Consider the following 16,683-nt stretch of genomic DNA (forward strand, 5'->3'; position numbering starts at 1 on the left):
AGTAGGCTGGCTTTTCCCTGGCTGGGGCTGCAGTCTCAGCCTTTTTACTTCTTATTATTTTTTCTCTCTGAGAAAGTGTTTTTTTCTTTTATAATAATAGCCTTTTATTTGTTCCTGCGCTTAGTTAGTCGGACTTCGGAAGACTACAGCGTTTGCGGGTTGGGAATCACACTGGCTATCCTAGGGCCTTATGGAATCCCGGCCTGCCATTGAGCGTTAGCAGGCTATGCATACGCCCAGGCCTCGCAAACTACCATGTCCCTGTCCTCAGGGCAGAGCCTGCGAAGTGGCTACTTCGCCTGGGATGTCTCAACTGCGGTATGCCGTGTGTTGCTAGCGTCCTTTTCGGCTGACGGCGCCACCACCCAGAGTGGGAGGCTTCCTGTCACAGAGCGGTACCCATGTTTTGCTGGACCGGTGAGTACCATGCTACCCCTCTGTCTTTGGCAATTGTCTGTCGGGGTGTGTATGTGGGCCCTCTGTTTATGGGGATGGCAGTGCACATGGATCTGTGATATCCCCCTCATGTCTGTCAGTGCGGTCTCTGTGTGTCCCTTCCCGGTCCCTGCGGGGGCACTATGGCGGTTCTACCGCTGTGTGGGTGGTTGCGGGGTCCCTGATGTCCCTGAGGTGCTTCGGCAATGTTTTGGGGGTACAGACATGGTGTGTGGGGGCCGAGATCGGTGTAAAACCGCGGGGCCGCCATTTTAGGTGTGGGCAGGCTGTTTGGCCTCATTGTGAGGGTAGCAGCAATTTTCTACTATTCTTTTGGCGCCATCTTTAGTGTGAGCGCTATGTTTCTTTAGGTGAACAGCGGCCATTTTGCTGGAGCCTTCTCCATAGACTTGTATTGGCAACCATTTTCTTGTGGCTTAGAGCTGTGTTCTGCCTCTAGTGGCGTGAGGTCACTTCCTTTCTTCTCACAGGCAGATCGAGCTGGCAGCGTTTGACAAGGTATAGGCACACTTTGGGGGATTTTATGTTTTTTCCTGGGTTGCATTTCTGCTGGCTTTCATTCCTTTGCAGTTTTTAGTAACATAGGCTTAGTTCCTCATTGCGGTGGGAACCGCGGTAATCGCCGATTTAAAGGGCCAGCGCCTTTTAAATTCTGAAGTGCTATGATGGAGTCCCAGGATAGCAAATTCCCCCTGCTCTGGTGGAGGGTTCAGGTACTCCTGAATCCTTGGCTATAGTCTCACTTACTGCTGCGCTTGCGACTTTAGCGTCAAAAGTGGATTTGTTAATGTCTGACCGGGCTTCTAGAAAAAGGCCCAGGTTTTCTCAGTCTTCTGATTCAGAGCCAGATATGGTTGCCACGGACAGTGTACCCCCTGAGGGGTCTCAGTCCTCTCGGTCGGATGTGGAGGTGGAGAATGAGGATTCCACCTCCGGTTCAGCAAGAGAACGCGCTGCAATGTCTGCGCTTATTAGCGCTGTAAAAGAAACGCTCAATTTAGATGAAGAGCCCCACCTGCTACTCTGGAGATGGTGGATCAAATTATTCAGGCTGTTTTATACGTATGTGACGCGGCCCTGGATGAGGCCCCTTTAGTCTCGCGTCTGTCTGCAGTTGCTGTGACGATTCGTTGCATCGTTTGGTTGAAAAGCTGGTCGGCCGACCAGTCTTCCAAGAAGATGGTGTCTGACACCCCTTATGCCGGGAGTTGTCTTTTTGGGGACTCTCTGGATGAACTGGGGGTCACTGGGGGTAAGAGCATGCTGCTGCCCCAGGTGTCCAGGGGAAGATCCTTCCGGGGTAAGTGGGGTCCTTTCGTGCCTTCAAGGCACAAGACAAGGGTAAGTCCTTCAAGGCCTCTGGTGGCCAGAAGAAGCCTTGGGCGGGCAAGCCTAAAGTCGCCCACACGGGCACGGCGGCCCAGTCCGCCTCGACCTGAAGGGGTGGGGGGACGTCGGCGCTGTTTTCCCGAACCTTGGCTGGCCAAGATTCAGGACTGGTGGGTTCAAGAACTCATTCGGTCAGGGTACAAGTTAGAGTTTTGATCACGCCCAGCAGACAGATTCTTTCCCTCAAATCTTCATTTGACCCCAGATCGTTTCCGAGAGCTCCATTGGGCGGTTCAGGATCTCCTCGCCCAGGGAGTGGTTGTCCCGGTGCCACTTCGGGACAGGTTTCGGGGTTTTTACTCGAATCTGTTCACAGTGCCCAGAAAAGAGGGCAAGGTGCGTCCGATTCTGGACTTAAAGTTTCTGAACTGCTTTGTGCAGGTTCAGAAATCCTGGATAGAGTCCCTCCGGACGGTGGTGGCATCCCTGAGTCCAGGGGATTTCCTGGCTTCCATCGACCTCAAGGATGCGTATCTACACATCCCTATATACGAGGGTCATCAGAGGTACCTCCGATTCGCAATTGCGGAGGATAATTTTCAGTTTGTGGCGTTGCCTTTCGGCCTCGCTTTGACTCCAAGGGTTTTTACCAAAGTGTTGGCTCCTGTTCTTGCCTTGTTGCGGGTTCAGGGGATTACCATCCTGGGGTACCTGGACGATCTCCTTTTAAGGTCAAGTTCCAGTGCCACTCTGTTGCGCGATCTGTCCACCACGGTTCAGACGCTCCAGGAGTTTGGGTGGACCATCAATTTTCAGAAGTCGACATTGTCCCCTTCTGTTTGTCTCCCTTACCTGGGGATGATTCTGGACTCCGCCCAGGCGAAGGTCTTTCTTCCGGAGGACAAACTCCGGACTCTGCAGGACAAGGTCACGTCCCTCAGGGACAATGAGTTCTCCTCGCTCCGGACCTGCATGCAGTCCCTGGGGTTGATGGTGTCGGCTTTCGAGGCGGTGCCATTTGCACAGTTTCACACACGATCTCTGCAAGCGGAGATCCTGATCAGGTGGGACAGGCATCCTCACTCCTTGGAAAGGAGGATCTCTTTGAGCACTCAAGTAAGATTGGATCTTCTGTGGTGGCTTCAGTCTCCGGCTCTACGGGAAGGAAAATCTTTTCGACCGTTGCTATGGACTGTGGTAACCACGGACGCCAGCCTGTCGGGCTGGGGTGGTGTTTTAGGCAATCTGTCTGCCCAGGGAACTTGGTCGAAGGGAGAGTCCTCCCTTCCGATAAATGTCTTGGAACTGCGAGCAATCAGGCTCTGTTTGCTCCATTGGTCGGATCATCTGTGGAGCTGTCCGGTGCGGATGCAGACAGACAACGCCACTGCGGTGGCTTACATCAATCACCAAGGGGGCACCAGGAGTGCCCGGGCGGCCAAGGAAGTGGCCGTGATTCTATCTTGGGCCGAAACGCAGGTCCCGGCGATTTCGGCAGTTCACATTCCAGGTGTGGAGAACTGGCAGGCGGACTATCTGGGTCGCCAGACCGTGGACCAGGGGGAATGGTCCCTACACCCGGAGGTGTTTCAGATGCTATGTGCGCGGTGGGGATCCCCGGATGTTTATCTGTTCGCGTCTCGGCTAAACAACAAGATGGAAAGGTTCGTGGCAAGAACACGCGACCCTCTGGCGGATGCCTTGGACGGGTAGGTAGTGCCTTGGAATCGGTATCGCCTGATTTATGCCTTTCCCCCGATTCAGTTGTTGTCCAGGTTCCTTCGCAGGTTGGTCTCGGAACCGAGGTTGGTGATTCTAGTAGCCCCAAACTGGCAGCGCCGGTCTTGGTACGCGGACGTCGTGCAACTGGTCGTCGAGCCTCCCTGGCAGCTCCCACTACGAGGCAATCTTCTGTCTCAGGGGCCGATCTTCCATCCTGCTTTACAGTCGCTGGCTTTGACGGCGTGGCTGTTGAAAGCCAGGTCTTGAGAGACAGGGGTCTCTCGTCGGCGGTCATTCCTACCTTACTCAAGGCTAGGAAAGCTTCGTCCGGTAAAATTTATTATCGTACCTGGAAGGCTTATTTCGCCTGGTGTGAATCACAGGGGTTCTATCCCAGCTCCTTTTCGGTGACGAGGGTGTTCGCGTTCATGCAAACTGGTGTGGAGCAGCGATTGGCGCTGACCACTATTAAGGGCCAGTTATCTGCACTGGCCATTCTTTTTCAACGCCCTCTGGCGTCGAATTCCGTGATCCGCACTTTCATTCAAGGGTGCGTCATCTGGCTCCCCCTAGGAGGGCACCCTTGCCTCCTTGGGACCTGAATTTGGTTTTGTCTGTTTTGCAGCGTCCTCCATTTGAGAACATCCAGGAGATTCCTCTGCAAGTGCTGTCACAGAAAGTTGCCTTTCTGGTGGCCGTCACATCTGCTTGCAGAGTGTCGGAGTTGGCGGCCCTATCGTTCCGCTCCCCCTATCTGGTTGTTCATAAGGACAAAGTGGTCTTGTGACCTCATCTGTCCTTTCTTCCGAAAGTGGTTTCGGATTTCCATCTCAACGAGGACATTGTCTTACCTTCGCTGTGTGCGAAGCCTAAGCATCCTAAGGAGTTTTGCCTTGCATTCCTTGGATGTGGTAAGGGCGATCAGGGTTTACCTGTCATCTACTGAATCCTTCAGAAAGTCGAATTCTCTTTTTGTCCTTCCTGAGGGACCTCGGAAGGCTACGGCTGCGTCTGCGGCAACCATTTCCAAATGGATCAGACAGACGATTGTACAGGCCTATTCAATTAGGGATCGGGTTCCACCTTTCCCTGTCACGGCGCACTCTACCAGAGCGGTTAGTGCGTCTTGGGCCTTCCGTCATCAGGCGTCGGTGTCCCTGGTCGTCCGTGCATACCTTAATTCTAATTCATACTAAATTCTACAAACTTGATGTTCTGGCATTGGCAGATGCTTCTTTTGGCCGCAAAGTTCTGAGTGTGGCAGAGCCTTAGGGGAGACATGGCGGTTTTTAGCCTGTCTCCTCCTGTTGGGGTTTTTTCCCCCTTCATTATTTTGCTTTCCTGGGTTTGTTCGCTCCTGTTGAGCTTTCCTGTTACCCAGTGGTTAACTTTCTGGTTCAGATAATGTTCTTTTCTCTGACCTGGGTGCTGCGCTGCCTTTTTTGACGGTTGCGTTTCCCACCCCTCACATCTACACTGCTTTGCGACGTCCCAGAAGTGCAGACTATGAGTGGGCGGCAACTGTCAGAGGACGTAAGAGAAAATAGCATTTTTGTAAGAACTTACCGTAAAATTCTTTTCTCTGAGTCCTCTGGCAGTCGCCGCCACCCACCCCTCTTTTGGGGTTCATGGATCTCTATACTGCTTGCTACCAAACTGATTTGGGAATGCTGCTAGCTGGGGGTATTGGACCAGAGGGACAGCCCCCTGTAGGTGTGTCTATACATAGGTTTTGTGAGTGTTTTCTAACAAAATCTTATGCCTAGCTTAATCCTGTGGATAAGACCAATACCCAGAAGTGCAGACTGTATGAGTGGGCGGCGACTGTCAGAGGACTCAGAATTTTACGGTAAGTTCTTTCAAAAATTCTATTTTTTCAACTTGGCACTGCGTGACTTTAACTGACAATTGCGCGGTCATGCAATGCTGTACCTAAACGAAATTTACTTCCCTTTTTTCCCCACAAAAAGAGCTTTCTTTTGGTGGTATTTGATCACCTCTGTGCTTTTTATTTTTTGCGATATTAATAAAAAAAGCAAAACTTTTGAGAAAAAAATGACATTTTCAACTTTGTCTTTTAAAAAATATCCAATATACTCAATCTATGTCATATATTTTGGCCAAAATGTATTTTTTTAACTAGAAAATTACTTTGAACCCCCCAAACATTATATATTTCTTTAAAGCAGAGGCCCTAAAGAACAAAATGGTGGATGTTGCAAATTTGTTTGTAACACGGTATTTGCGCACAGATTTTCCAAAAGCAATTTCTGCGAAAAAAATACATTTTTTTTTTAAATTGAATGCACAAATACACTATATAATTCCAAATTGTTTGGTAAAATGTAAAAGATGATCTTATGCTGTGTACATAGATAGCAAACATGACCTGCTTTAAAAATTGCGCACACCTGTGCAGCGGCAACAAACTACGTACATTTTTAAAAGCCTTTAAAAGTCTTTACAGGTTACCACTTTAGACTTAGAAGAGGTCGATGCATGCTGAAATTGCGGTTTACATATGACGCTAGACCAACGCTTGCATGCGACTTTGCACGGGGGACAGGGGGAGCTTGATTTTTTTTTATTTTATTTTGATACCTTTCCTTTCATTTTTTATTTTTTTTTAATCCTTTTTATTGTTATCACAGTGAATTTTAATATCCCCTATGATAGCAATCTGTAGTGACGGGTACTCTTTTTTTTAAAAAATTGGGTTTTTTTTAGACTAGATCTCTCCTCTGACCTTAACGCATCTGACCACACCAAAATTGGTGTGATAAAATGCTTTCCCATTTTCCAAATGGCGCTGTTTATTTCTGACGAAACAGAAGTCATGAAATGCTTGTAGCTTCCGGTATCTTAGGCCATAGAGATGATTGGAGCCATTCTTGTCTCCAATCAGCTCTATGGTTAGATAATTAAACCACCGGCTGCACTTTCGGGTCAACCAGTGGGACAGGAGAGCCCGAGAAAAACCGCGGAAGGGGGGGGACCCCCCCTCCCACTGCTTGTAAAAGCAGTCTAGCGACCAATTATCCGCTAGGATTGCTTTTACATGTAAGCGACCGCTGGCTGTAAAAAACAATACCTAGATGATGCCTAAATCTGCAGGCATCATCCTGGTATAACCACTCAAAGTCCAGCAACGTACCAGTACATTGCTGGTCCTTATTTGGCATATAGTGTAGGTTTTTTTTTTTTTTTTTTCATGCAGCCTGTGGGCTGAACGAAAAAAAGAGAACCTAACAGAAATCACCACAGGAAAATTGTGTAGCATACACAACATTAACCGGCCAAACATCCACACCCACTTATTTAATGGTGGGTATACATGACGATATTCCACGTATAACTAAAGGTATTTTAACTGCAGTGGTGAAATCAACCTACCACAGCGCTGCCATCAGAGGTATCCATATATGCTGAGCGCAAACGCTGTTTGTGTCAGAATATATAAAATCAGTGTAGCAGCCGAAGAGTACCTGCAAGGGAAACAGGTTAAGAAAAGAATGAAAAGCAAAGAAAGTACGGTAAAAGTACAGTAGGAAAAGTAGACGAACATAAAAATAACTGACACGACCACTGTTTTTGGCTTTTTTATTTTATTTTTTTTAACACTTTTTTTTTGTGAACTGCAATTTTCCAGCTTAGGGTCTCTCAAAATGTCGATAGCCATCGAACATCTTTCGAGACCCTGTGTTTGTGTGCCCTACACTATGTCGTGCTGTACCCTACACTAAAACTCTACTAGTGTGTGGTAGCGCTTGAAACATTTCCCGATGCAGGACAGGTGGGACAATAATAATGGGTGTCACGCCTAAATCCGCGCCTGCTACAGACACGACATCTTCTTTTGGGGGCGTCTTAGGGGTACCCGGGAGGACATATGAAAAATGTCTCTCATGCAGCCGGCTCACTGCATCTGGAAGGGGAAGTTGGGCAGGAACACCTCCTGGGTACAGGTAGGCATTGATGATCTCTTCCTGGAATTCTCGGAAGGATCCAGTTCGTCCTGACGCCCTGTATAGGACAAAGACGTTCAGCATAGCCAATTGGAATAAATAAACACACTTTTTTGTACCAGCTTTAAACTTTAAGTTTTTTAAATTTTGTACCGGCTTTACGGCAACTAAATACGGTGCCAAAAGTTGGTCGTAAGGTCCACCCCTCCCATATTAAGGTTGTAGTCATGGACACAGAGGTGTTTTTCCATAACGCCAGTTGCCATAGTAATTTGGATCGTCGTGTCTGCGTGAAGGGAGGACAGAACGAAAACATCCCGTGTATCCCTCCACTTCACTGCAAGCAATTTGTCCGTTTTTTAAGCAGGCTCTCTCCCCCCAACTAAGATGGGAATTTACAAGTCGTTGAGGGAAGCCCGGGCTATTGGGTCACACGGTGCCACATGCGCCAATGTGTAATTCAAGAAGATGACTAAATAGTGGCACGCTTGTGTAAAAGTTGTCCACGTACAAATGGTACCCCTTTCCGGATAAGGGTGACACCGAGTCCCAAACTATCTTGCCGCTGCTCCCTATGTAGTCTGGGCAGTTCGGGGGCTCCACAGAGCTATCTTTTCCTCATAGACCTGGAAACTAACTGTATAGCCTGTGGCCCTGTCACACAGCTTGTACAGTTTGACCCCGTATCTGGCAAGCTTGCTGGGGAGATACTTTTTCATAGCAAGGCGGCCAGTAAACTTAATCAGGGACTCGTCAAAGCAGACAACTTGTTGGGGGGTAAACAAGGCTGCAAACTGCTGATTGAAGTGGCCTATGAGGGGCCGAATTTTGTGGAGCCGATCATATTCAGGGTCTCCCCGAGAACGACAGATTTCACTGTCGTTGAAATGCATAAATCGCAGAATTTGCTCGTATCTCGCCCTGGACATGGAGGCAGAGTACACGCGCATATGGTGAATTGGGCTAGTGGACCAATATAACCGCAGTTCACTCTTTTTGGTTATACTGGCCCTGATTCTGCCAGTGAGGCTTCCCCTTCGCTCTCATCTGACATGGTCAGTATACTGTAAGCCTCTGCACTACTGTACCACCGTTTGGTCATTTTAGTAACTAAATTTACCGGTACAGTAGTGTGACTCACAGGTAAAAAAAGCACCTGGTTGTCAAGGACTATTTCAACCGCTACCAAAAAAAACTGCTAATGCTAGCAGGGATCAGGCCTGACTCTGCTAACACATCAGTTTTGTATGTTGTGTTTTTTTTTAAAGTGACAGTAATCTATTGATTACTGCACTTGGCTGGGCGGAGGGGTTAAATGCAGGTGCTGGCAGGATTCAGTGCTGATCGTGCAAACACCGTGTTTTGGGAACCCTAAACTATGGGGACACTAGTATAGTTCTGATCAGATATTGATCTGTTCAAATACTATACTAGTAATGGAAGTGTGTGTGTGTGTGTGGTAATCAAGGGGTTATTTCTAACTATGCGCCGGGGATCTGCACTATCTTAGACTGACGCTAACACTAACTAATGTCACCTGTGTCACTAACAATAGTGATCAGAAAAAAAACTGTACACTATAAAAGTGACACTGTGACAGGGCAATGAATGGGTTAACTGGGTTTGATCAGGGGGGGATCAGAGGGTTAAGTCTTTATTGGGGGGGGGGGGGGGGTGGGGACCCTAAACCTACTTGGGACAGAAAATAATTTGCTAGCGCTAACTCAAGTCACAATCACACTAATACAAAAATAAAGTAAACCACTATATTACCTGTGTATAGTGTGCAATGTGACCAGGGAAAGGGGTTAACTGGGGGGGGATCAGGTGGTTAAATCTTTATTGGGGGGGGGGCTGGCGGGTGTCCTAACCCTAAAAGGAACGGCCGCAAGCACTAAACCTGGTCACAAGTCACACTGATACAGGTATATAGGAAACTGCTATATACTGTATACAGTATGTGTTGTGACATTGGGTGTAGGGGTTAACTTGGGGGGGGGGGGGGAATCGGGGTTAAATCTTTATTGGGTGGGTGGCGGGGACCCTAAACCTCCTTGACAGACACTAACTCACTAGCGCTAACTCAAGTCACAATCACACTAATTCAAAATACAGTAAAACACTATATTACCTGTGTGTAGTGTGCAATGTTACAGGGGGGAAGGGGTTAACTGGGGGGGGATCAGGGGGTTAAATCTTTATTGGGGGGGGGGGTGGCGGGTATCCTAAGTATAAAAGGAAGGGCCGCAAGCGCTAAACCTGGACATAAGTCACACTTAGACGGGTATATAGGAAAATGCTATATACTGTATACAGTGTGTGTTGTGACAGGGGGTGTAGGTGTGATCAGGGGGTTAAATCTTTTTTGGGGGGGATGGCGGGGACCCTAAACTTCCTTGGGACAGAAATTAACTCGCTAACGCAAACTCAGTCACAATCACACTAATACAAAATACAGTAAAACACTATATTACCTATGTATTAGTGTGCAATGTGACGGGGGGGGGGGAAGGGGTTAACTGGTGATGATCAGGGGGGGATCAGGGGGTTAAATTTTTATGGGGGGGAGGTGGCAGGTATCCTAAGTGTAAAAGGAAGGGCTGCAAGCGCTAAACCTGGTCACAAGTCACACTTGTACAGGTATATAGGAAACTGCTATATACAGTATAAAGTGTGTGTTTTGACAGGGGGTGTAGGGGTTAACTGGGGGGGGGCGATCAGGAGTGAAATGTGCCTATCTAAGTGGGTGTGCTGGTGCAGTACTTACAGTTTTAGATCTGCTCTCTCCTCTTGATTAATCCAAAAAGGATCATTGGAGGGGAGAGTGGATCTTTTCTGTGCCTGTGTTTACATTACACAGGCACAGAACAGTATCTGATTGGGCCAGACCGATCAACAGGTCCAGGCCAAAAATCATTGGACTGGACCTGATGACTGATCGGTTCTGAACCCAATCAGATCCTCAGCGGTGCCGGGAGCGCGCCCAGAGCGGCGTGAACGAGCGACGTAGCGGTACGTCGCTTTGCCTGTAGGGGGCTGACTGCCGCAGTATATAGTCGTGCGGCAGTGGGCAAGTGGTTAATGTTTTCTCTTTGCTGCAGTCAAGGTTGGATGGGGGCACTCCCCAAGAGGGGATACTACTTTCTATAGACCTTCAAAAAGTGTTCAACTTTGTATAGTGTCCTTACCTGTATAGGCTCCTGGAGGCTTGATAATTTTGTTCTAACTTTTTTGCTACTTTGAGGATGCTATACTCAAACCTCCTAGCTAAAGTCGGACTTCATGGCTTCCACTTGAGAGACCCATCACAATAGCTAGAGGAACCATACAAGAGTGTCCCCTTTCTGCCCTGAGATTTTGGTTTAGCAATCAGAACCTTTTCCATATCCATCGGGAACTGATCCCAATATCAGGCTGGTTCTTGTGTGGGAACCAAACCCATAAGTGCGCTCTTTTTGCAGACGACTTTCTCTTTATCACGTCACCTTTTATCTCTATGCCGAATATTATTTGTCTTTTGAATGAATTTGGAACATTTGTATATAAATCTTCATGTCGCTTATATCTCGTCTACAATCTGCTTTCTTATTCGTATGGAGAACTGACTCTGTTCCATACTTGGGCATCCACCTCACATCTTCGATTGCTCACTTGTACAGTGTAAATTTGCCACCTCTCTACAAAAATGTGGCGGAAGACCTTCAGTGGTGGATGGTGCATAATCTGAAAATCCATTTTATCTAGATGACCTTATTACCACAAAGGCTTTACTGTTTCCTCTCCTTATCTATAGCGATCAACTAATCTGACTTGCTAAAATTAGTTTGTGATTATCCATTATGTTTGGAGGGGAAAGAGTCATAGATTATCGTAAAAGGTTGTCCTCATTCAGAGTAACCTAAAACATCTTAAATGAAAGGAAAAGTGTAGTGCCTACCTTCCCAACTCTCCTGCATAACAGCAAATCATTTTCTATGAAGCTTTCAAAACCTAAACAGAACTTGTGCTTACCAATGCAGGGAAAAGAAACTGGTTCACTTTAATGCCCTTTCCCAACAGCTTATACTTATCTAAATCTGCAGCGCAGCCTCATTCTATAGCCAGGGGTGAGAAGAGAACATTTGAGAAAGGCTAGAATTGCCTGGGAGCGGGGACCTCACCTGTAGGCTCCCATGTCCCAGCTGTTGCCTGTGCTCTCTCCTCCCCTGCAGCCACTCATGGCTGACACAGGGGAGCCAGATCACGTGACAGGAGCAGGCTGAAAATAGGTATAGACCTCCTTTTTTTTTTTTTTTTTTTTACACACAGGTTAGTCAGCATATGTGTTGGGAGGGAACATTTTAAAGACTTAGTCAGGTTTAGGCTGGAATTATACTTTTATGTTAAATGTAGACAGACTCCTGCTGTAGGTCAGTCTCAAAGGAAAAAAAAAAGCTTAAAAAACAACTCTTATATAGTCTGTATTTCAAAAATAACGCAAGACTAAGCCTTGGATGTTGATAAAATAGGAAGTTTAAAGTTAAACTAAAGGTTCCTTTTTTATCTTCTTTAAAATAACAAAAGGTCATACTTACCTGCTTTGTGCAATGATTTTGCAAAGAGCAGCTCCGATCCTTCTTTTCTTGGGTCCCCTGTCAGCACCTTAACAACTCCCTCCTGCTGAGTGCCCCCGTAGCAAGGCAGTTGTTATGGGGGCACTCGTGCCTGTTCGCTCCCGAGCCCCTTCTCTGTGTGTTCATAAGACACCCAGAGCAGGGTTCGGCCCCACCCCTGCTCCCTTATCACTGGCTATAAGAGACCATGGCTCCCGTTGATGTCTCTAAGCCAATGAGGAGTGAGAGAGCCAAAAGAGCCTTGGCTCTTGTACACATAACCGGAAGGAGATTGGGCTCAGGTAAGAATAAGGGAGGGCTGAGGGGCTGCTGCATGCAGAAGGTTTTTTTTTTGCCTTCATGCAAACCTTTTGTCTTTACAACCAATTTAATATAAAGCAGTGTCAGATTATATGTATGTATAATGTTCCAATGGTTATCTCATTTCCTTAACTTTTTATTCTGTTATTGCAAGTTTGGCAGATTGTTCGAGCTGTGTCATCCAATCCATAAAAAGTACCAACTAGCTGTTACCAAGGTCTTTGGCAAGTACATGAATGCCATTGTTGTAACAAGTGAGAGGGTGGCAAGGGATTGCATCCGATTTCTCAAAGAAGAAAGAGCAGAGCCAGAGACTTTTCTTGCCTTGGACTATCTGGAAGTGAGTTTCAGTGTCAATGCAACTTTGTGATTACAGGAACATGAGATTAACAGATGCGGTATATTCTCGAATTCACCAGCAGGTTGCTTTATAGGTGAATACAAAAAAAAATTGCTGGTTCTTACGGAAAACCTTAGTGATTAGTGCGCCCTGAACTTCCTCTTCTGGAGTCCCCCGCAGGCGCTCTAGGCTCCTCATCTCCTAGTGCCCCCATAACAAGCCCCCCTCGCAGTCCATTGAAAGCAAAGTCCATCTGCCGTGTCTGCAGACAGGACTTTTAGTTTTTTTATTCACAGGTCCCTGAATGATGCAGCTGTTTGGGTGGAGCTCTGCACAGCCACGCTGGTTCTAAATGTGGCAGCAGCTGCAGGGTGGAATGCTGCAAAATGTTACATGTTACACCCTAAATATGGATGTAATAAAACCTATTTTCTCTTACGTCCTTTGACAGACGCAGCTCCCTATGCTAAGTTTTCACTCGACACACCTCTAGGGGCTGTTTCTTACGACATAAACCCAGACACACTGTGCTCTAAAATCAGTTTCTTGCTGCCTAGCTTAGGAGTAGGACCTAGATGCCCAGATGGCTACGTTTTAGCCTAGGACAGTTTTTTGTTTGCGTTCTTCCCACCCCTCATGCCTACACTGCTTTGGGACGTCCCATTAGTGAAGAAGCATAGGGAGCTGCGTCTGTCAAAGGACGTAAGAGAAAATTGGATTTTTTTAAGAACTTACCGTAAAATCCTTTTCTCTGAGTCCTTTGACAGACGCAGCTCCCGCCCTCTATTTTGGGGTTGGTTGTGTCTTCTTTCACTGCTTGCTACAAAACTGATTTAAGAGCACAGTGTGTCTGGGGTTATGTAAGAAGGGACAGCCCATAGAGGCGTGTCGAGTGAAAACTTTTCACTGCCTAGTCTACTCCTGTGGATGGCGCACAACCAATTAGTGTAGAAGCATAGGGAGCTGCGTCTGTCAAAGGACTCGGAGAAAATAATTTTACAGTAATTTCTTACAAAAATCCAATTTCTCTGTCGCTCATTGACAGACATAGTCCTCCTTGATTAATATCAACTCGGGTTATACTGCCCTCTACAGGAGTAGGACTAGACAGGAAAGAAAACGTTCTGGCCACACCCTAGGGGCAGTCCCAGAGGGTATATCCTCTCACTTCCTGCTACAGCAAATCAGTTTTTTTCTGTCTAGTTAGGAGTAAGGACCTAGATTCCTTGCTAGGATCTTTGGTCCTGGCAGGATTTTTTTAGAAATACTTCTTTTAGACAGCTTTTTTTTTTTTCTCCAGTGTTCCTGTGAGATCTTCAAGCAAGTACGCTGAAACTGGGCGACGGGCTGGATGTTGAGATCCAGTGGTCACCCCAGTTCAGCCTACGAGCGCGTGCAGGCCATAGCTCCGCGCTGGGTCGGCCGCGACATAGTCCCACTGGACGGGGACTGACCCTGCGAGTTAAACGTCTCGCCTGGACGCCAATGACCAACAGAGTCACGGCGTCCGTATTGGTCGACAGCCCCCCCACCCCGGTGGAGAGGGGTTCTGTCAGGAGTTGGCACCCGCCTGGTTCCGGTATGGTGAGTAGAATGTTCCCCCTCTCCCCCTGTCGGGTTTGTTGGTGGATGCGGGCCCCTCTCTGGGATGGTCGGACACTCGGTTTTCTGGGTCTCCCCTCTATCCTATAACAGGTCACAGATCCCCCAATTTGAGTGTGATTTTTGTGAATAGAAACCAGGAGGCTTGGTTTGGGAGCTGACTATCTAAAGTCACTATATGACTGTAAGGGTGACTGAAGTCAGTGGCAGACTACTAAAAGGCATTACTATTGAGGTATAGAGGTATCCTACCTGTCTAGTGTGTACACAGGCCGATGCCTATGCCTGAGTTACTGCAGCCACAGATCGCCATCCCTCCAGAAAGCCGGTCACTTCCACAGGCCGCACAGCCTCCCGCAGGCCGAGGACACCTCCCGCAGGCCGAGGCACTTCCGCAGGCCGCACAGGCCGAATGCACACATCCCGCAGGCCGCTGCTAACTTGCAAGCCGCCGCTATCCTACACAGGCAGCCGCCATTTTCCTGCAGATCGCACGAGGCCGCCATATTGGCGTAGCCTCATGTCTCCAGCACGGGGGCGGCCATGTTTGAGGTGACCAAACACCTCGTGGAGTAATTGGAAGGCGCCAGAAGGCGTGTAAAGGGGCGGAGCCGCCTCCTTGGCCCAGGGAAAGCAAGCCAAAGACTTCCTGTCTGTAACAGACAGTGCTGGAAGCAGGTTGATAAGAAACTTCTGTGCATCAGGTGAGCCTTGGGGTCTCTCTCTCTCTCTTTCTGAGGGGTCCAAGCAGGTAGACTTAGGGGCGCTACTGCGCTGGGGGACTAAGTTAAAAAAAAGAAAGAAAAAAAAAGTTTTTTTCTTGCAATTAATTTTTTTGTGTTTGCTGGCAAGTGTCTTGTTACATGAACCCTGCCACACATGTATCCCCACCTGATCCCCTCAGGGTGGCCGCAGGACCCTCCAGTACCCCACTTGTGATGATGCATTATCAGCAGTTTTGGAGTCTTTGGTATCCCGGGTGGAGGTAGCCTGTCGGGGACGGGGGTCAAGAAGAGCGACCCCCGCCTACCCCTATGTCATCTGATACCTCAGATACGGATTCTGAGCTGGTCATTGCAGTCCCTTTTCTGGGGTTGTTGTCTCAGGTACGGTCTCCTCAGACAGTAAGGAGGACGCTTCTGCCTCCGCCATAGCACAAGAAGCGTTGGTGGAAGCACTAGTTGTGTCTGTCCGGGAAACCTTAAATCTTGAGGTTACACCGGCAGAGGTAGCTGAGACGCATATTCCTTTTTTGGTACTAGCAAGCCTACCAAAATGGTGAAGGGTTTCCCTTGCCCAAATAGGGTCGTCCGTAAATGAGCCCTGCTATTTCCAAACGCATGGCTAGGCGCTATCATTTTGAGGAATCCCTCATTACAAAGATGGACGGTACCACCAATAGTGGACTCACCGATTTCCAGACTGAATAAAGCCACTGTTATCCCGTTGGATTGACAGAATGGGCCCCACCCATCTCTAGGGTGGGGGGACGTCTTCACCGGTTTCCGGATCCAGGGCTTTCCAGAATCCCGGATAAAGGGGTTCGCAAGGTCATATGGTCGGGATACAAGATCGAGTTTCGATCACTTCCACCGGTGCGATTCTTCCCTTCCAATAGTTGACATCCCCGGGTCGCTTAAAAGCTTTGCGGGGGACAGCTTGATGCAACAAGCAGTGGTAGTTCCCATTCCTTGGAGGAGTTCTAGTCGAACTTGTTCACAATGCCCAGGAAAAAGGGCTAGGTGCGTCCAATTCTGGTCTTGGAAGAGATGGAGTCCATCCATACAGTGGTGGCCTCCCTGCATCAGGGGGATTTCCTGGCGTCCATAGACATTTAGGATGCCTATCCTTATATCCCCATCTTCGCAGGACATCAGCGTTTTCGTTGCTTTTCCCAAAGATCATCCCTGGTTCCCACCAGGAGACTGAACTATCTGGGCCTAATTTTGGATACATCCTTGGCAAGAGTGTTTCTCCATGCGGAGAAACTCCAGAAGATTCAGTCAATGATTCGGATGTTGCTGTCCATCAACTGGCTGGGATTGATGGTCGCCTCCTTAGAGGCAGTACCGTTTGCCCAGTCTCATACCCGAATTCTCCAAAGAGGAGATTCTTCTCATATGGAATCGGAATCCCGATTCCCTGGACAATCGGATCCGATTGAGTGAGCGGACCAGGGAGGCTCTGGTCTGGTGGCTTCGGTCTCCGATGCTCAGCCAGGGGAAGTCATTTCGTCTGATAAATTCCAGGTTACCGATAAATGTGTTGGAACTGAGAGCGATCAGACTTTGTCTGATTTACTGGACCGAGCAGCTCCAGGGCAGCACGGTTCGGATCCAATCGGACTATGCCACGG

At 48.1% G+C, this 16,683-nt stretch overlaps 1 protein-coding gene across 1 annotated transcript in view; it reads left to right on the forward strand.

Moving 5' to 3' along the window:
• Positions 1 to 16,683, forward strand: part of SMC1B (structural maintenance of chromosomes 1B) — a 512,286-nt gene that overhangs the window by 234,106 nt on the left and 261,497 nt on the right. Inside the window, exon 10 of the mRNA XM_082255760.1 lies at positions 12,540 to 12,725. Within this exon, the coding sequence (XP_082111886.1) occupies positions 12,540 to 12,725 (186 nt within the window). The remainder of the gene's footprint in view (positions 1 to 12,539; positions 12,726 to 16,683) is intronic.

Source organism: Pelophylax lessonae (assembly GCF_965119305.1).
Source record: "Pelophylax lessonae genome assembly, chromosome: 4".
NCBI classification, from domain to species: domain Eukaryota; kingdom Metazoa; phylum Chordata; class Amphibia; order Anura; family Ranidae; genus Pelophylax; species Pelophylax lessonae.